General features: G+C 44.7%; 1 protein-coding gene across 4 annotated transcripts in view; it reads right to left on the bottom strand.

Annotated features, from left to right (window-relative positions):
* The window catches only part of LOC100559565 (H-2 class I histocompatibility antigen, Q9 alpha chain), an 80,962-nt gene that overhangs the window by 31,333 nt on the left and 28,356 nt on the right, over positions 1 to 21,273 (bottom strand). For 3 of the 4 annotated variants that reach the window (XM_062972937.1, XM_062972936.1, XM_062972940.1), the window contains exon 2: positions 7,733 to 8,008. In XM_062972937.1, coding sequence (XP_062829007.1) covers positions 7,733 to 8,008 — 276 coding nt within the window. Of the gene's footprint in view, positions 1 to 7,732; positions 8,009 to 8,166; positions 8,285 to 21,273 lie in introns of those variants that run through there. The other variant, XM_062972938.1, reaches the window with a different exon arrangement.

Here is a 21,273-nt window from a genome sequence, read left to right as displayed (position 1 = left end):
ATAGTATAATATTGTATATACATATAATATTAATAGTAATATTATAATGTAATACAATGTAATATTACTAATAATACCATATAATAATATTAATTTTTATTATATATTACATGCAATATTACTAATAATATTACAGTATAGTGTTATAATTCAATATAATAATATATAATGCTAATATTGTTCTATGCTAATAATATAATATATTGTATATAGATATTGTTGTTGTTTTTGCACTAAAAATAAGACATATGCAGTGTGCAAAGGAATTTGTTCGGTTTTTTTTTCAAGTGATAATTCGGCCCCTCAATAGTCTGAAGGATTGTGGACCGGCCCTCTGCTTTAAAAGTTTGAGGACCCCTGTTCTAGCCACTCCAAGCTCTTTTGTTTAGCTAGGCACTCTACTATATATCTTACTAGCTGTGCCCGGCCACGCGTTGCTGTGGCGTTGTCTGGTGGTGTTGGTGAGAAATTGTTGAGGTAGTGGTGGTATTGAATGTCTGTTGTATGGTTGTCTTTATGTTTAGTATGCATTTGGTTGTTTGTGTACTGTGAAAGTGGTGAGGGTAGAGGGGGTCTATGTCCCTGTGTAGTATTGTATAGTATTTATACGTTGTCCATGTGTTGTGAATGCTTGGATTGTGTCCTGCTGCATAGTAGAAAGGGTTGGGCTGGATGGCCCTTAGGGGTCTCTCCTGTCCCCTGGGCTGAGTAGGTTGCTAGGAGACCAAGTGGGCGGAACTTAGCCTTGTAACTGGCAGCAATTGGATAAAAACAATTATTCCTCTCCCTCTAATTAGGACTTTATTTTTCTTTTCTTTTTGTTGTATCAACCTAGAGCCGTGGATGATGGGTTGTGTTGTCAAATTTCGAGATTGGGGGGCCTGTAGTTTTGTTGTTTTGTCCGCTGCCCTGATGCCATCACTCTTTTATATATATAGATTTGATTGGAGTGATAATACAGTTTAAGATTTGGAAGTCCGAGACCTTATTTCTGTGGTCTATACCATAAGCTTTTATTTATTCTAGCTTTTTTATTCCCATGCATGCGCACAGCACAGATAGGCCATTTTGCCCTTACTTCCTGGTCGCGGCCAGGGCACGCTGGACGGGGGCGGGGCCAACTCTGGCCCCGCCCCTAGCACTATTCGCCCTGGCCCCGCCTCCCACGCAGCGTGGGAGGCGGGGCCAGGGCATGCTGGGCGGGGCCAGGGCGTGGGAGGCGGGGCCGGTGGCGGGGGCGCTTTTTAGCACCCCCGCTTAACATTTAAAAATATCTCCGGCTGGCCCTGTTTCTCAATGTAAAATTACATCTCGCATGTCGATCTATCGCGGCGGATGTCCTTTTCAATTGAATTGTTTTAATAAACACTTTGACAGTTTTTTCCTTCAACTTGGAAACCAACTGCAGTTGGTTCTCGCAGAAGCAGAGGAAGCAGGAGGACATTTTTGCTCCCTGGCTTCAGGTAGGATTTGGCTAAGATTTGGCTAAGATTTTAAACTGAGTTTGGGCTTGGCTCCTGTGGTCAAAGTCTAACTGTTGTGTGACTGTTGTGTTGAAAGAGAGCCAGGTACTTAAGTTGATTGACAGCAGGCATTGTCCCCTGTTAATTGAGTTTCTGGGAAAGCTTTATTTGCCAGTGTGAGTTTCTGCCAGAGCCTGATCCCAGAAGGGCAGTTGGTTCTCGCAGAAGCAGAGGAAGCAGGAGGACATTTTTGCTCCCTGGCTTCAGGTAGGATTTGGCTAAGATTTGGCTAAGATTTTAAACTGAGTTTGGGCTTGGCTCCTGTGGTCAAAGTCTAACTGTTGTGTGACTGTTGTGTTGAAAGAGAGCCAGGTACTTAAGTTGATTGACAGCAGGCATTGTCCCCTGTTAATTGAGTTTCTGGGAAAGCTTTATTTGCCAGTGTGAGTTTCTGCCAGAGCCTGATCCCAGAAGGGCAGTTGGTTCTCGCAGAAGCAGAGGAAGCAGGAGGACATTTTTGCTCCCTGGCTTCAGGTAGGATTTGGCTAAGATTTGGCTAAGATTTTAAACTGAGTTTGGGCTTGGCTCCTGTGGTCAAAGTCTAACTGTTGTGTGACTGTTGTGTTGAAAGAGAGCCAGGTACTTAAGTTAATTGACAGCAGGCATTGACCACTGTTAATTGAGTTTCTGGGAAAGCTTTATTTGCCAGTGTGAGTTTCTGCCAGAGCCTGATCCCAGAAGGGCAGTTGGTTCTCGCAGAAGCAGAGGAAGCAGGAGGACATTTTTGCTCCCTGGCTTCAGGTAGGATTTGGCTAAGATTTGGCTAAGATTTTAAACTGAGTTTGGGCTTGGCTCCTGTGGTCAAAGTCTAACTGTTGTGTGACTGTTGTGTTGAAAGAGAGCCAGGTACTTAAGTTAATTGACAGCAGGCATTGACCACTGTTAATTGAGTTTCTGGGAAAGCTTTATTTGCCAGTGTGAGTTTCTGCCAGAGCCTGATCCCAGAAGGGCAGTTGGTTCTCGCAGAAGCAGAGGAAGCAGGAGGACATTTTTGCTCCCTGGCTTCAGGTAGGATTTGGCTAAGATTTGGCTAAGATTTTAAACTGAGTTTGGGCTTGGCTCCTGTGGTCAAAGTCTAACTGTTGTGTGACTGTTGTGTTGAAAGAGAGCCAGGTACTTAAGTTGATTGACAGCAGGCATTGTCCCCTGTTAATTGAGTTTCTGGGAAAGCTTTATTTGCCAGGCACCTTTACTAACTATCCTTTGCCGTACATACAGGAAACAAAGCAACATAAACAAATACACAAAGACGTGGTTTGTTGCAGTCTGCACATAAAGTGCGTGCATATTACTTAACTGTACAAAGATCCCACTTGGCCACCACGCTCACCAAGAGATGCAACAAAAGCAAAACATTCCCATCACATGCACCAGCTGTGGCATGTTCCGCTTTTTCACACAAAAACTAGACAACTACATCTGCTCCAAATGCAAACAGATGACTCTGATGGAGCAGAGGATCCAACAGCTCGAGCACCGTATTAAGACCCTTAAGGACATTCAGGCACTCGAGCTCTTCTTGGACACTGCACAACACGCTGCTGTAGATCAGCAGCCTGCATCACACCAACACCACCAAGACCATGATCAGGAACCTTATGGGGAGATCAACTCAAAGGTAGACAACCCTCAGGCTTGGAAGGAGGTCACCCATAGAAGGAGACGCAGGACCAGGCAGCCTCCGCAGAACTCCTCTGCTCAGCTGCATTTACACAACAGATTTGAAATTCTTACATCATTAACATACAATCAGGAAACACATCTTGTGGAGGACCACAGTTTCTTAGATACCACTCAGTGGACCATCCTGGATCAATGCGCAGGGGATAGCCCTGACGGGGACAGTGCATCACCACAGTCACACTTATGTAATCATGCAAATGCTCCATCCCCAATCATAGACCAGGAGCAACAGGAACATCCTTGGGAGAGTAATGGGCTCTCGGATGTATCTCAATGGATTGTCATTGATGAATGCACTGGGGATGTTGAGGAGGAGGACAACACTTTACACCTACATGATTCACTTCAACAGGAACACTCTTCAGGGGACATACACACTGTCTTGCACAAAAGGGACCCTGTCAATCCTCAAAGGAAACAGGTCTTGGTAGTAGGTGACTCCCTCCTTAGAGGAACGGAAGCCATCATTTCCAGACCGGATGGGATGGCTCGAGAAACATGCTGCCTCCCGGGGGCAAAAATACACCATATCACTCAGAGGCTCAGCAGGCTCCTAAAGCCCCATCACCCTCCCCAACTTATGTTGATTCATGTAGGTACCAATGACACCGCTAGGCATACTTTTCAAAAGATCACAAATGATTTTCGAGCTCTGGGAACAAAGCTAAAACTGTATAATGTACATGTGATCTTTTCATCCCTCCTCCCCGTTGTAGGACATGGCTCTACAAGGGCCGGAAAAATAGTACAGGTCAATAACTGGCTCAGAAAATGGTGTCAAGAGGAGCATTTTGGCTTCCTTGACCATGGTCTACTCTTCCAAGAGGATGGACTACTGGCAAGTGATGGGGTGCATCTCACACAAGTAGGAAAACATCTTTTTGCACACAGACTCACAAACCTCATCAGGCGCACTTTAAACTAAATCCACTGGGGGAGGGGAACAACAGCCTGGCGAACACTATATTACCCACGACCACAGGGAACCGCCGTAAGGCTAAACGGAGGGCTGCACAAACACAGCAAGGACCGAGTACAGAGAGCACAATAATCCCAAATAAACAGTTCGAGGGGAGGTCACAGGGGCTTACATGTCTTTACACTAATGCTCAGAGCATGGGAAATAAGCAAGACGAACTCCAACTCCTAGCACAGCACCACACATACGATGTCATAGGCATCACTGAAACCTGGTGGGATGACTCCCATCACTGGAATTTAACCATTGAGGGCTATAACCTCTTTCACATAAATAGAACAAAGGGGAGAGGAGGGGGAGTAGCTTTATATGTCAAAAACAGTTACGTTGCAGAAGAAATGCAAGACTGTAATCCGGGAAACCAGCTTGAAAGCATCTGGATAAGAATCAAGGGAACCGGGACTCAAAAAGATCTTGTCGTGGGTGTCTACTACAGACCTCCGAGTCAGGATGAAGGACTTGATGAAGCCTTCTGTCAACAGCTGACCAAACAGGCACAAAGAAGAGATATAGTAGTCATGGGCGATTTCAATTATCCCGATATCTGCTGGAAAACAAACTCAGCCAAGAGTACAAAGTCCAACAAATTCCTCACTTGCCTTGCAGATAATTTTATGGTCCAGAAGGTAGAAGAGGCAACAAGGGGATCAGCAACTCTTGATCTAATCTTAACAAATGTGGAAGACCTGATCAATACAGTTGAAGTGGTTGGATCCTTAGGGGCAAGTGACCATGTGCTCCTGCAGTTTGCAATACAAAGGAATGCTGAAACTAAGACAAGTCAAACACGCATTCTGGACTTTAAGAGAGCTGACTTCCAAAAAATGAAGGAATTACTGAGCGGCATTCCATGGACGCCGATATTAAAAAACAAGGGAGTTAAGGATGGATGGGAGTTTTTCAAAAGTGAAATACTCAAGGCGCAAATGCAAACAGTGCCAACAAAGAAGAAAAATAAGACAAGTGCAAAGAAGCCAGAATGGATGTCCAAAGAACTTCTAACTGAGCTAAAGCTCAAAAGTGACATGCACAAGAAGTGGAAAAGGGGAGAAATCACCAAAGAAGAATTCAAACGTATAGCCAACTCCTGTAGGGAAAAGGTTCGCAAGGCTAAAGCGCAAAATGAGCTCAGGCTTGCCAGGGACATAAAAAACAACAAAAAAGGTTTTTTTGCTTATGTTGGTAGAAAAAGGAAGAAAAAGGAGGCGATAGGGCCATTGCAAGGAGAAGATGGGGTGATGGCGACAGGGGATAGGGAAAAGGCAGAACTGCTTAATGCCTTCTTTGCCTCGGTCTTCTCACAAAAAGAAAGCCATCTTCAACCTCAGCAACATGGAATGGACGAAGGATTGGGGGAAATCCAACCCCAAATAGGGAAACAAGTTGTCCAGGAACACCTGGCCACTCTAAACGAATTCAAGTCCCCAGGGCCAGATCAGCTACATCCAAGAGTATTGAAGGAACTAGCGGAAGTTATTTCAGAACCACTGGCAATCATCTTCGAGAGTTCTTGGAGAACAGGAGAAGTCCCAGCAGATTGGAGGAGGGCGAATGTGGTCCCTATCTTCAAGAAGGGAAAAAAGAACGACCCAAACAATTACCGTCCGGTCAGCCTCACATCAATACCAGGCAAGATTCTGGAAAAGATCATTAAGGAAGTGGTCTGCAAACACTTAGAAACAAATGCGGTCATTGCTAATAGTCAACACGGATTTACCAAAAACAAGTCATGCCAGACTAATCTGATCTCTTTTTTCGATAGAGTTACGAGTTGGGTCGATACAGGGAATGCCGTGGATGTAGCATTTCTAGATTTCAGTAAGGCCTTCGACAAAGTCCCCCACGACCTTCTGGCAAACAAACTAGTAAAATGTGGGCTAGACAAAACTACGGTTAGGTGGATCTGTAATTGGCTAAGCGAACGAACCCAAAGGGTGCTCACCAATGCGTCGTCTTCATCATGGAAAGAAGTGACAAGTGGAGTGCCGCAGGGCTCCGTCCTGGGCCCGGTTCTGTTCAACATCTTTATTAACGACTTAGACGAAGGGTTAGAAGGCACGATCATCAAGTTTGCAGATGACACCAAACTCGGAGGGAAAGCTAACACTCCAGAAGACAGGAGCAGAATTCAAAACGATCTTGACAGACTAGAGAGATGGGCCGAAACTAACAAAATGAAGTTCAACAGGGACAAATGCAAGATACTTCACTTCGGCAGAAAAAATGGAAATCAAAGATACAGAATGGGGGACGCCTGGCTTGACAGCAGTGTGTGCGAAAAAGATCTTGGAGTCCTCGTGGACAACAAGTTAAACATGAGCCTACAATGTGATGCGGCAGCTAAAAAAGCCAATGGGATTTTGGCCTGCATCAATAGGGGAATAACGTCTAGATCCAGGGAAGTCATGCTCCCCCTCTATTCTGCCTTGGTCAGACCACACCTGGAATACTGTGTCCAGTTTTGGGCACCGCAGATGAAGGGAGATGCTGACAAGCTGGAAAGCGTCCAGAGGAGGGCAACTAAAATGATTAAGGGTCTGGAGAACAAGCCCTATGAGGAGAGGCTTAAAGAGCTGGGCATGTTTAGCCTGCAGAAGAGAAGGCTGAGAGGAGACATGATAGCCATGTACAAATATGTGAGGGGAAGTCATAGGGAGGAGGGAGCAAGCTTATTTTCTGCTGCCCTGCAGACTAGGACACGGAACAATGGCTTCAAACTACAGGAAAGGAGATTCCACCTGAACATCAGGAAGAACTTCCTCACTGTGAGGGCTGTTCGGCAGTGGAACTCTCTCCCCCGGGCCGTGGTGGAGGCTCCATCTTTGGAGGCTTTTAAGCAGAGGCTGGATGGCCATCTGTCGGGGGTGCTTTGAATGCGATTTCCTGCTTCTTAGCGGGGGGTTGGACTAGATGGCCCTTGAGGTCTCTTCCAACTCTACTATTCTATGATTCTATGATTCTATGATTCTATGATTGGCAGAGTCTTTTCCTTTCGGTCTCAGGTAAATTTATATTCTGGGTTATTTTCTGCCTCCCTAACGGCTCGCCAAGACTCGTTCCCTCAATAGATCTCCCTCATAGGGCAGATCTGGGCTAATTGCGGTCTCGATAACACCATCAGGGGCTTCTCCCTCTTTGCGTCAGAGAATATAATGAACAATTCGTACTTTAAATCATGAAAATAAGTGTCATGGAAAGGAAACATTAGATGTTATCATCACAACTGTGTACGTTGTCTTTCCTCTTCCATCCCCACCCCCTCCCCCTGAGAAATATCAGATATCAGTAAAGATTTCATTTACTAACAATCACTCCAAAGCTTTCCCTTTTTCTTTCTTTCTTGACTTGTACACCTTTCTCCTTGCACGTGTGTGTGTAAAAAAAAGGGGAAATATCCAATGAATATATATTTTGAAAAAAAACAAAAACCTGCCCGAATGCAAAGGTTTTCTGTATCTCCTCAGCCTCTGTTTTCCAGGCCCTAATTCTGAGAGGAAGAATGATTGGGGAGGGGGAGAGCAGGCGCCCCTCCCTCCCTCCGGCTCACCTCCGCTCTGGTTGTAGTACCGGGCCACATTCACCAGGTCCACTCGGAAGACCTGCTCCGCATTCCACGCAAACTGGCTCTGCTCCTCCCAGTACTGAGGGTCTTCCTCCTCCATCTTCCTTATCCAGGGGGCTGTAGGAAGAAGTCTCTTTGTGCTGGCATTGTAGTGCGCATACTCCTGGTCGTCCACGTAGGCCACAGCAAAGAACTGTGGCACCTTCTCCCCAGGATCTGAGACAATGGTGGTGAAATAGCGCAGGGAGTGTGAGGAGGAGCCTGGAAGGGGAGAGAAAGAAGGCCTTAGTGTCATGTCCAAGAGGACACCTTCTGCGCCACAAGAAGACAAGACTCGGGGCAACGGGGGCATGAAGAACACGTTTTTCAAGTAGAAGACCCCCCCCTCCTTCTGAGGGCGCCCCCGACCTCCTACTCACCGGCGGAACCCCCCGACAGGAGGGCAGCCACCCCAAAGAGGAGGAGGGAGGAGGGGGACACAGTCATCTCTCTCGCGCCCCCTCTTTCTCTCTCTCTCTCTCTCTCTCAATTTCTCTCTCCTTCTTGCGGCCAAACTCCAGAGCGAGGCACCAAGGCTCTTCTGCCCTCGCCGCCCAGCCGCGCACTGCCAGGGAGGAGGGCACCCAGGATTGGCCGAAAGTGAAGGAGTCGGCCAATCAAAAAAGAGAGGAAAGGGAAAGAGAAAGTGGGCAGAGTCCGAAGCCCTTTCGGGAAAGAAAGAGCGGGGAGGGCCGGGGGGAGAGTGTGGAGCGTCGGGAATCCGCACTTTCAGGAATACAGTAGAGTCTGGCTTATCCAACCTTCGCTTATCCAGCGTTCTGTATTACCCAACGCAATCTGCCTTTTAGTAGTCAGTGTTTTTGTAGTCAATGTTTTCAATGCATTGTAATGTTTTGATGCTCAATTCGTAAATACAGTAATTACAACATAGCGTTACTGTGTATTGAACTGCTTTCTCTGTTAATTTGTTGTAAAACATGATGTTTTGGTGCTTAATTTGGAAAATCATAACATAATGTGATGTTTATGAGTAATACCGTGTTTCCCCAAAAATAAGACAGTGTCTTATATTAATTTTTGCTCCCAAAGATGCTCTAGGTCTTATTTTCAGGGGATGTCTTATTTTTCCATGAAGAAGAATTCACATTTATTGTTGAACAAAAAATGAATATTTATTATATACTGGACAGTAGTTGTCATTACAAACCAGCATAACCAGACAAACTGTGAATCCTATCAAGAATTTCTTGTTACTACCAATATTTCCATGTACAACACTCTATGGTACATACATTTACTGATCCTACCTGCTCTGGTGTTCTGTTCGGCAGGCATGCTTCCAAACAAAAACTTGGCTAGGTCTTACTTTCGGGGGAGGCCTTATATTTAGCAATTCAGCCAAACCTCTACTAGGTCTTATTTTCTGGGGCTGTCTTATTTTAGGGGAAACAGGGTAGGCATTTCCTTAATCTCTCCTTATTATCCAACATTTTTGCTTATCCAACATTCTACCGGCCTGTTTATGTGTGAGACTCTGCTGTACTTTGAAGAGTTGTATGTGGAGCCCCCCGTGGCACAGTGAGTTAAACCGCTGAGCTGTGGCCGGCCTAGTATTTTAAGATGTGGGCCACTCTTTTTCCCTCTGTGGGAAGCGTGCCGGCCAACGGTGGCCGGCCCTCAGTGAGCAGTATTGCAACGTGTGTGGGCCACTCTTTTTCCCTCTGTGGGAAGCGTGCCGGCCAAAGGTGGCCGGCCTAGTATTTTAAGATGTGGGCCACTCGTTTTCCCTCTGTGGGAAGCGTGCCGGGCAAAGGTGGCCGGCCTAGTATTTTAAGATGTGGGCCACTCTTTTTCCCTGTGTGGGAAGCGTGCCGGCCAACGGTGGCCGGCCCTCAGTGAGCAGTATTGCAACGTGTGGGCCACTCTTTTTCCCTCTGTGGGAAGCGTGCCGGCCAAAGGTGGCCGGCCTAGTATTTTAAGATGTGGGCCACTCGTTTTCCCTCTGTGGGAAGCGTGCCGGCCAACGGTGGCTGGCCCTCAGTGAGCAGTATTGCAACGTGTGGGCCACTCTTTTTCCCTCTGTGGGAAGCGTGCCGGCCAAAGGTGGCCGGCCTAGTATTTTAAGATGTGGGCCACTCTTTTTCCCTCTGTGGGAAGCGTGCCGGCCAACGGTGGCCGGCCCTCAGTGAGCAGTATTGCAACGTGTGGGCCACTCTTTTTCCCTCTGTGGGAAGCGTGCCGGCCAAAGGTGGCCGGCCTAGTATTTTAAGATGTGGGCCTCAATTTATTCCCTGTCTGGGAAGCGTGCGGGCCAACGGTGGCCGGCCCCCCTGGGCAGTATTTCAATGTGTGGGCCACCATGTATTCCCTGTCTGGGAAGCGTTCCGAACAACGGTGGCCGGCCCCCTGGGCAGTATTTCAACGTGTGGGCCTCAATTTATTCCCTGTGTGGGAAGCGTGCCGGCCAACGGTGGCCGGCCCTCAGTGAGCAGTATTGCAACGTGTGGGCCACTCTTTTTCCCTCTGTGGGAAGCGTGCCGGCCAACGGTGGCCGGCCCCCCTGGGCAGTATTTCAATGTGTGGGCCACCATGTCATCCCTGTCTGGGAAGCATTCCGGCCAACGGTGGCCGGCCCCCCTGGGCAGTATTTCAATGTGTGGGCCTCAATTTATTCCCTGTCTGGGAAGCGTGCCGGCCAACGGTGGCCGGCCCCCCTGGGCAGTATTTCAAGGTATGGGCCTTGCCGGCTGTGGCTTTTTCTTTCTTTTCTTTTCTTGCCTCCAGTAAGTTACAACACAATCACACAAAAAACACAATCACAACACCAAAAAAAGGCCAAAACCCACAACAGGCAATGTGCCATGCTTTCTATATTTTGTAATATATATAATACAAAATAATAAATACAGCCAGACATTGGAGCTGCAAGGATATTCAGTGCAATTCAACCACACCAATAAAAGATTAACCTTCGTAAAAGGCGACCAGGCTTTGAAACAGTGATACTACTCTGAAACTGACCAACCAAAGATTTCCCCTAGATAGCAAGCACCCAGGCTTTGAACCACCGAGGCTATTCATTACAATTCTACCCCCCTAAAAGGCAACTACCTAACCTTCCAAGCAGCAAGCCTATTCCTTTCTATTCCACCTCACCAAACAAGGATTCCCATAAGAAAATGGCAAGGCTTTCAGGCTACAAAGCTATTCACTGTTATTCCACCTACCTAACAAAGAATTCCCATACGCAACAGCAACGCGTGGCCGGGCACAGCTAGTGAACTATAAAATTGTGCAATAAATCTTAGGAAAGGGCAAACGCTCTGCAATTTAGCAAACAAGCAGGGTGGATTGTGTTCTCCCACTGTACCAAATTTGATCAGTATAGCTGAAAAAATGAGAGCAGGAGAGCCCCCGACCCCCCCCCCTCTGGGGCTGTTTTTGGGCGACCGCGCATGCGCGTCCGCCATTAACAAATTAATTTCGAAAATAACGAATTTTCGTTAATTTCGAATTTTTTGGGGGGCAAAATTCGTAAATAGCAACAAAAACGAAACGCTGCCTCCTCTAGTTTGGAAACGAGTTTAGAATCAAATTTTTCATGGATCGATCAAGCCTAATATTTGTGGTATTATTATTATATTGTTATTGTTTATACCCTGCTTAATCTCCCCAAAGGGGACTCAAAGAGGCTATTTTTAAAATATTATAATAACATAATAATAACTTTCTTTTTATAACCCGCCTCCATCTCTCCAAAGGGACTCAGGGTGGCTTACATGGGGATGAAGCCTGGAAAACAAGTATACAAGATATACAATATCACAAAATAAAACGCATGGCAACAATGTAATAAAATCAATAAAACCACAGAATAAAAGCATCAAACATCAATAAGCATCAAAGAACCAAGAGGTGGGATAATTAAAACTGCAAGGGCAATTACTATGCTCTCATGCATTCTTATTCTGCTCTGACAGTTGGAAATAATCTCACCATTTCCCACCCCCAAATTTCCCATGAAATGCAACACTTTATCCACCTACCTCAGCCACTAGGTTTACAATATATGCTCCTTGCACTTTGGCCCACTTTGGTTTTGAATTGTTTACTCCTAAATGTGTTTTTATCTGGTTTTAATTCTGTGTTGATTATTTGTTTTATGTATGTATTTTATTTTGTATTATTGTGATGATCTGGGCTTGGCCCCATGTTAGCTGCCCCGCGTCCCTTCTGGGAGATGGAGGCAGGATATAAAAATAAAGTTGTTGTTGTTATTATTATTATTATTATTATTATTATTATTATTATTATTATTATTATTAAGTGCAGGGCTTGTGCAAAACACAGGACAATAGGAGCAGGAAAGGGAATAAAGTGCTGGAGGTCAGGACAGTAAGCAATTCGGACTGGACAGTGATAAATTACGAGCTGACCTATTGTTCAAAAGCACACTGATCGCCCATATTTTATCCTTGAGCCTCACGTAGAATCTGTACAATTTTCATTCCTACATATTTTGCACTATACTTTGATTCAAACGACTTGATATGTTTTATGCTTTATCCTGTGTCATACCCCAGCCACCTTGGGTTTCTGAACCTGATTCAGAAATGAACTTTTGACTAGGATGAAGCTTATTCTGACTTTTTACCTAGTCCACAGAGTTCCTTCCAATTACAACTGCCGGCTGTTGATAGCTCGGATGATTCTTTAATTGGGAGAGAAACTGGAAATATTACTCCCATGGCTGAACCACATGTACTTAGTTCTCCGGAGAATGTGTCCTTCAACAGAAGGGAGTTTCTGCATCACCAGAGATAGAAAAACAAGGGCTCCGCAGGAGTAACCGCTTGGCATCTCGAGGGGATAATGGATAGAAGATTCCCTTGGGAACCTTTGGGAAGTTTAGCTTCCCTTCTTTGTGAGCAGATCTAAATTCCATAAAAGTGTCTTGCACTGTGAACACTTTGTGGTACCAACGTAGCTATTTCCTAAGAACAGTTCACCGACTCTAGCTCCTGATTCTACTAAGCCAAGTTTCCTGTTCCTGGCGGCCAAGCTGAGCCGCGACTCCCGAGTAGACCCGGATTTAATTCTACTTTCTTGCCTTGTTCCTGAACCTAGTTTTGCCTCAGCTTCATCATGTTCCTGCCTTGATATCAAAGACTTCCTAGTGACATTGGACTTTGTTACTTAGCCTTGTTTCCCTGTTTTCTCCGCTCAAGAACTTTTCAACAGTTTAGAGCGTGTTTCAGTTTCTGGACTTTGGACAATATTGGACATTTCCCTTCATTTCACTGGACTAATTCATACCTTTTCACAAAGGACTATCATCTGCTCAACCTTTCCAGCTATTCTTTCCTGGATTAATTATTGTTTTAATAAAGATATTATATGATTATTGGTCTCTGTCTGGTTTCCAGTGCTCAAGCTGCCTTGGAGTGTTACATCCTGTTTATGCTGTTTATATTGTTTTATATTGGTTTAAATTATGATTGTGTTTTAATGTATGTTGATGTCGGGCTTGTCTCCTATGTTAGCTGTGCTGAGTCCTCTTGGGGAGATGGGAGTGGGATATAAAAATACAGTTATTACTATTATTATTATCTCCTTGGGAGGAGAGTTCCAGAGCCGGGTGTGTGCCACCGAGAAGGCCCCCTCCCTCATCCCCACCAACCGTGTTTGTGACGGAGGTGGGAGTGAGATAAGGGCCTCCCAGGCAGATCTAAGAGAGACACGGTCAGGAAGACAAGCAGAACTTGAACCATTCAGGGTTTTATAGGCCACAACCTCCACTTTGAACTGGGGCCGGAAAATTATCAGCAGCCAGTGGAGCTGCTTCAGAAGAGGCTTGTTATGCTCCCTGTAGCTGGCTCCTGTTAACAGCCTGGCTGCCGACCTTTGCATCAGTTGCAGTTTCCGGGCCGTCTTCAAAGGCACAGAGAGTGCATTGCAATAATCTAATCTAGATGTAACCAAAGGGTGGACCACTGTGGCCAAGCCAGGCTCCTCGAGGTACACGCTTTAATTGTGCCACCGTCGACAACTGAGCATCAAGCATCAGTGAAGAGTCCAGGAGGACCCCCAGACTGCGGACCTGTGTCCTGTAACCCCATTGAGCAGTGGTAGCCCCCCTATACCCCGATCAGCCCCGTGATGTTTATGTGTTTCAATTATTCCGCAACCTGCCTTGAGCCACAAGGAGAGGTGGATAAGAAATAGAAATATTATTATTACTATTATTATTCACTCAGCGAATTAAACACAATTCTTTGGTCAGATTCTTTTCTCCAGAATTAACACAGCCTGTCACCACTGTAACTGCCAAGGCTTAATTCTACAGGGATCCTGGGAGCTGTAGTTGGCAGGGCCTTGTAAAACTACATATCCCACGATTCCCCAGCATTGAGCCATGGCAGCCCAAGTGGTCTCCAACTGCAGTAACCTGAAACTGTAGATGCAGCCTGATTCTCTGCGTTCCTACCCCCATTTCCCCCCTTTGTCAAAAGCGAGAGCACTGCAGAAGGCGGCAGAGACAGGAGTTTGCCCCCCTTTTTTTCTAGCCAAGCATAAGAAGGGTTGGAAGGAAAGGTCTCACCACCGGGAGCCGGGGGCGGGAGGGCGATTCCCGGGTGTCCGAGAAGGAGAGCCACAACCCGGAGCAGCAACAGCCGCGCCATCGCCAGCAGAGAGAGAAGTTTCCTCCTGGTCGTGGCGCAAAGGTTAGAGGCGCGTCGAGCGGGGATTGGCCCAGAGGAAAAACAAAAGGGTGAAATCGAAAGTGATATGAATCTCGTCTCGGGATGTTTAGTTTCTGGGCCAATCATGAGACTTTAGATGAGACTTTTAGGCGAGAAGGAGAGAATATTGGCAAAAGTGTTTTAGTTTTTAGTGACTCAACCTAAGTCCCAACATTAATATAATACAACAAAACAGACACTAAACTACAACAACCCAGACAATCCCCAAGGCCGCCTTTGCCATAACCTCTCCCCAGGTCCATATCCTTACAAATAAAATAAGAGAGAGATTAAGAATATGACTGACTTCTCCCCCCTTCAGGACAAGGCAGCTATTGGGTTGCTGTGAGTTTTCCGGGCTGTCTGGCCATATCCCAGCAGCATTCCCTCCTGACGTTTCGCCCACATCTATGGCAGGCATCCCTTGAGATTGTGAAATATATTGGAAACCAGGCAAGTGAGGTTTATATATCTGTGGAATAATGTCCAGGGTGGGAGAAAGGACTCTTGTCTGCTGGAGGCAAGTGTGAATGTTGCAATTATTCACCTTGATTAGCACTGCAAAGCCTTGCAGCTTCAAGGCCTGGCTGATTCCTGCGCAAGGGAATCCTTTGTTGGGAGGTGTTAGCAGTACCTGATTGTTTCCTGTCTGGAATTCCACTGTTTTCTGAGTGTTGTTCTTTATTTACTGTCCTGATTTTAGAGTTTTTTAAATACTGGTGACCAGATTTTGTTCATTTCCATGGTTTCCTCCTTTCTGATGAAATTGGCCACCTGCTTCTTGTGGATTTTAGCGGCTTCTCTGCGCAACCTGACGTGGTGGTTGTGAGAGTGGTCCAGCATGTCTGTGTTTTCAAATAATATTCTGTGTCCAGGTTGGTTCATCAAGTGCTGACTTCTCTAGTTGAGTCTGCAGCTCCTGATTCTCAACCAGACAGGCCCTATATCCCAGGATCTGATGCCAGGTTTTCTGTTTATCCCACATTATCTGGCAATGTGGACTCATATAATCCAGTTTAAAGCAGAAAACCTTGGATCAGATCCCGGGATATAGGGCCTGTCTGGAAGAGCCCTCAGAGGTTTATATTCCTCCGGCCTTTGTGGATGCTGAGCTTCTCTGCATTCAAACATTCAGACATAAAAGTTGTTATTCCAGGGCTGTCCGCTGGAGGAGAAATCAAACTAACTGATTCTTTCCAACTTGCTATTCCAGGGCTGTCCGCTGGAGGAGAAATCAAGCTAATTGCCTTCCCTTACCAGCAATTTATATTCCTCTGAAACTATTTTTGCAGACAGGGGAGAAAGGTCATCTGGCTCACCAAGCCCAGCAGTTCATGGCCTGTGTCACAGTCTTGGGAGTTGTAGCATTACAAGGCCTTGAGCCTTCTCTGCTAGAGAGAAGGGACAAGGGGGCGCCCAAGTGGCTTCTGCTTCACCCTTATAATAATAATAATAATAATAATAATAATAATAATAATAATAATAATATACAGGAAACATTCAACATTGGTGAAAAACAACAGGAAAAATGCAACTGTTATCAAGACCTCAAAATTGAACTGCAAAGGCTCTGGCATAAACCAGTGCAGGTGGTCCCGGTGGTGATCGGCACACTGGGTGTCATGCCAAAAGATCTCAGCCTGCATTTGGAAACAATAATCACTAACAAAATTATGATCTGCCAACTGCAAAAGGCCACCCTACTGGGATCTGCGCTCATCATTTGAAAATACATCACACAGTCCTAGACACTTGGGAAGTGTTTGACTTGTGATTCTGTGATACGAAATCCAGCATATACGTCTCATTTGCTGTGTCATACTTTGTCTTTGTGTCAATAATAATAATAATAATAATAATAATAATAATACTTTATTTATACCCCACCACCATCTCCCATAGGGACTTGGGGTGGCTTACAAAATAGCACACAAAGGTGCCATACATAAAATACATAATACATAAAATAAAATACATCATCATGAAAACAATAATAACATTCCATAAACCTGGTATATAAATTCGATACAACCACCTCTTCTAAAATAGAATCAGTTAAAAGATCCATGTAATCAATATAATCAATATAGCAGCCCAGTTAAATGCATAGAATGTAGATATAAAGTGCTAAGTGATTGGCAATCAATTCTGGTTACTGTCTTGATGTCCTAGCCAAACTAAGGCCATGGGCCGGATGTGGCCCTCCAAGGTCATTTACCTGGCCCCTGTCCTAAACCTTAGACTCAGGGTTGACCCAAGTCTACATCTTTTTGCTTACCTATGGTCTTATGAGATCATCTAGATGGTCTTTGAAGGTCTCTTTGCTTAGCTACGGCCTTATGAGACCATCTAGATGGCTTTTGGAGGTCACTTTCCTTATCTATGGTTTTATGAGATTGTCTAGATGGCCTTTGAGGGTCCCTTTCCTTATCTATGGTCTTATGAAACCATCTAGATGGTCTTTGGAGGTCTCTTTCCTTATCTATGGCCTTCTGATGGCCTGATGAGATCATTCAGATGGCCTTTGAGGGTCCCTTTCCTTACCGATGGTCTTATGAGACCATCTAGATGGAAAGAGACCTCCCTTTGCTTACCTATGGTCTTATGAAGTTGTCTACAAATTAAGGCCCATGGGCCGGATTCGGCCCTCCAAGGTCATTGACCTGGCCTCTGTCCTAAACTTTAGACCAGGGGTCCCCAAACTAAGGCCCGGGGGCCGGATGCGGCCCTCCAAGGTCATTTACCTGGCCCCCGCCCTCAGTTTTATAATATGTTTTATATCAGTTTTAATAATATAATATATTGTATATACATATAATATTTATAATAATCTTATATTATACAATATAATACTAATAGTAATACCATATAATAATATTAATTATATGTTATACATTACATATTATATAAAAGTATAGTGGTATAGTTTAATATAGTAATATATAATGCTAATATTGTGTTATGCTGCTCTGAGTCCCTTCGGGGTGAGAAGGGTGGGATATAAATGTACTAAATAAATGCAGTAAATAAATTATTAATTTTAGACTTAGGCTCAGCCAAAGTCTGACATAACTTGAAGGCACACAACAACAACAATCCTAATTAACTTGACTATCTCATTGGCCAGTAGCAGGCCCACACTTTCCATTGAAATCCTAATAGGTTTATGTTGGTTAAAATTGTTTTCATTTTTAAATATTGTATTGTTCTTTCGTTGTTGTTGTTGTTGCTGCTGCTGCACTACAAATAAGACATGTGCAGTATGCATAGGAATTTGTTTGTATTTTTTTTTTCAAATGATAATTCGACCCCTCAACAGTCTGAAGGATTGTGGACCGGCCCTCTGCTTAAAAAGTTTGGGGACCCCTGCTTTAGACTAAGGGTTGACCTGACTTGAAGGCACACAACAACAACAATCCTAATTTTGGACTATTTCATCATAGTCCAGCCCCCCAACACTCTGAGGGACTGTGAATCGGCCCTCCACTTAAAAAGTTTGAGGACCCCTGGTCTAAACGTTATCAAATGCCTGCTGGACAAACCAAGTTTTTAACTTTTTCCTAGTTTTTAACTCTTCCCTAAAGTGTTGTAGTGTAGGAGCTTGTCTAGGTCCACTGGGGAAGGTGTTCCAGAGCTGGGGGGCCACCACTGAGAAGGCCCTCTCCCTTGTCCCCATCAACTGTGTTGGTGGGACTGAGAGGAGGGCCTCCCCGCCGGATCTGGTTCATAGGCGGAGATGCAGTCACAAAGACCTGAACCATAGGGCTTTTATAGGTGACTAGCTGTGCCCGGCCACGCGTTGCTGTGGCGAAGTCTGGTGGTCTGGGAAATAAAGTATTGAGGAATTGGTGGTAGTTAAGGTCAAGGGTAAAGGTTTTCCCCAGACATTAAGTCTAGTCGTGTCTTACTCTGGAGGTTGGTGCTCATCTCCATTTCTAAGCCGAAGAGCCGGCGTTGTCCGTAGACTCCTCCAAGGTCATGTGGGATGACTACATGGAGCGGCGTTACCTTCCCGCCGGAGCAGTACCTATTGATGCACTCACATTTGCATGTTTTTGAACTTCTGGGTTGGCAGAAGCTGGGGCTAACAGTGGGGGCTCTCTCCGCTCCCCCAATTCAAACCTGTGGCCTTTCGGTCCAGAAGTTCAGCAGCTCAGCGCTTTAACACGCTGCGCCATCAGGGGATATTATTTACCAAAGGTTGTGAATATACAATATTTCTGATTGGTTTTTTGTTTGTTTGTTGGAGGCAAGTATGAATGCTGCAATTAGGAAAAATGATTAGGATGTAATGGCCTTGCAGCTTTAAAGCCTGGCTGTTTCCTCCCTGAGTGAATTTTTTGTTGGGAGGTTTTAGCTGGCCCTGATTGTTTCCTGTCTGGAATTCCCTTGTTTTCAGAGTGGTGTTGTTTGCGATATTTTATGTGCTTCTACTGTCTGTGGCCCTGAGAAAACAGAGGATTTTCCAGACTTTGATGATGGGAATACTTTGTTGGGAGGTGTTAGCTGGCCCTGATTGTTTCCTGTGTGGAATTCCCCTGTTTATTTACTGTCCTGGTTTTAGAGATTATATTGTTCTGCATTATTCTATCCCAGTAATTATTTTATATTAAAGTAGAATCTCACTTATACAACATTTGCTTATACAATGTTCTGGATTATCCAACGCAGTCTGCCTTTTCATAATCAATGTTTTTGTAGTCAGTGTTTTAAATTCATTGTGATATTTTAGTGGTAAATTTGTAAATATAGTACAGTAGAGTCTCACTTATCCAACATAAACGGGCCGGCAGAACGTTGGATAAGCGAATATGTTGGATAATGAGGAATTAAGGATAACCCTATTAAACATCAAATTAAGTTATGATTTTACAAATTAAGCACCAAAACATCATGTTAGACAACAAATTTGTCAGAAAAAGTAGTTCAGTACACAGTAATGCTATATAGTAATTACTGTATTTATGAATTTAGCACCAAAATATCACGATATATTGAAAGCATTGACTACAAAAATGCGTTGGATAATCCAGAACGTTGGATAAGTGAGTGCTGGATAAGTGAGACTCTACTGTAAATACTACATAGCATTACTGCGCATGGAACTACTTTTTCTGTCAAATTTGTTGTATAATATGATGTTTTGGTGCTTAATTTGTATAACGATTACCTAATTTGATGTTTAATTGGCTTTTCCTGAATCCCTTCTTATTATCCAACATATTCACTTATCCTGCCGGCCTGTTTACGTTGGATAAGTGAGACTCTACTGTATATTTCTAATCTTATATTATCTGCTATATTAACTGGATTATATGAGGCTCCTTCTTCACAGCTGTATAAAATGCCCACTGAAGTGGATTATATGGTAGTGTGGAGTCAAGATAATCCAGTGCAAAGCAGATAATATAAGATTATAAATGGGTTATATAGCTGTGTTGAAGGGCCTTGAGCCTACACTGCCATATAATCCAGTGCAAATTAGATAATCTGTGGAAGAAGTCTAAGTGAGGCCTAAATCTGCCTGTCCCCTAACTGAAACCTGGCTGTCCCTTGGTTGCTAGGCAACCAAGTGGGCAGAGATTAGCCCTCTAAACTGGCAGCAATTGGATAAAAAAAATTATTGCTCTCCCTCTAATTAGGATTTTCTTTTTCTTTTCTTTTTGTTGTATCAACCTTGAGGCGTGGATGATGGGTTGTGTTGTCAAATTTTGAGGTTGGGGGGCCTGTACTTTTGTTGTTTTGTGAATCGCCGTGATGCCATCACTCTTTTATATATATAGATAGATAACCTGCACTTTGAACTGGGACAGGAAACTTATCGGCAGCCAGTGGTTGCTGCTTCTGTAGAATTAGCTCCAGTTAGTAACCTGGCTCCTGATCTTTTTACCAATTGCAATTTCCGAGCCATCTTCAAAGGCAGCCCCACGTAGAGTGCATTGCAGTAATCCATACTAGATGTAACTAAGGCAAGGACCCAGTCAGGCTTTTTGAAATACGGTCGCAGCTAGTGCACAAATTTTAACTGTGTGAAGACCTTCCCGGCCACCTCTGACACCTGAACTTCAAGGGTCAGTGCTGAGTCCAGGAGGACCCCAGACTGCAGACGTGTGTCCTCAGGGCGAGTGTGACCCCATTGAGCACAGGTTGCCTGCCACCTTATACCCCGATTCGCCTCGCTCATTGGCCCTCATCCCTTGCTTTCCATATAACAATAAATGTATTACCTGCCTTGCCTTGTGGTTTGAGACGGGGGTCCAACATTTTATTATTTTTTATTTATTTACAGTATTTATATTCCGCCCTTCTTTCTCACCCCGAAGAGGACTCAGGGCGGATTACAATGAACATATACATGGCAAGCATTCAATGCCATCAGACGAACAACATACAGTATAGACTCACACAGAGGCATTTAACATTCCAGCTTCACGATTCCTGCCACAGGGGGAGCTGTTGGATCACCGTCCACTAGTGACTGTACTTCCTCATTCCTTTCTGGCATGTTGCTGGCAGTTTTATGATGTTGTAAATTACTTAAATTAGCCTCCCACATAAAGTGTACCAAAATTTCCTACTTGACAGATGCAACTGTCTTTCGGGCTGAATAGGTCAACAGCAAGCCGGGCTATTTAATGGTCTGGGGCTTAACCCGACCTGGGCTTCGAACTCATGACCTCTCGGTCAGTAGTGATTTATTGCAGCTGGTTACTAGCCAGCTGCGCCACAGCCCGCCCCTGCTCAATAATCCCACTGGGGCATTTCCCACTCTCATCTCTTTCT

This window comes from Anolis carolinensis, chromosome 2 (assembly GCF_035594765.1).
Source record: "Anolis carolinensis isolate JA03-04 chromosome 2, rAnoCar3.1.pri, whole genome shotgun sequence".
Classification (NCBI taxonomy): domain Eukaryota; kingdom Metazoa; phylum Chordata; class Lepidosauria; order Squamata; family Dactyloidae; genus Anolis; species Anolis carolinensis.
The sequence above is the reverse complement of the archived record's forward strand: the minus strand, read 5'-3'. Positions and strand labels throughout refer to the sequence as shown.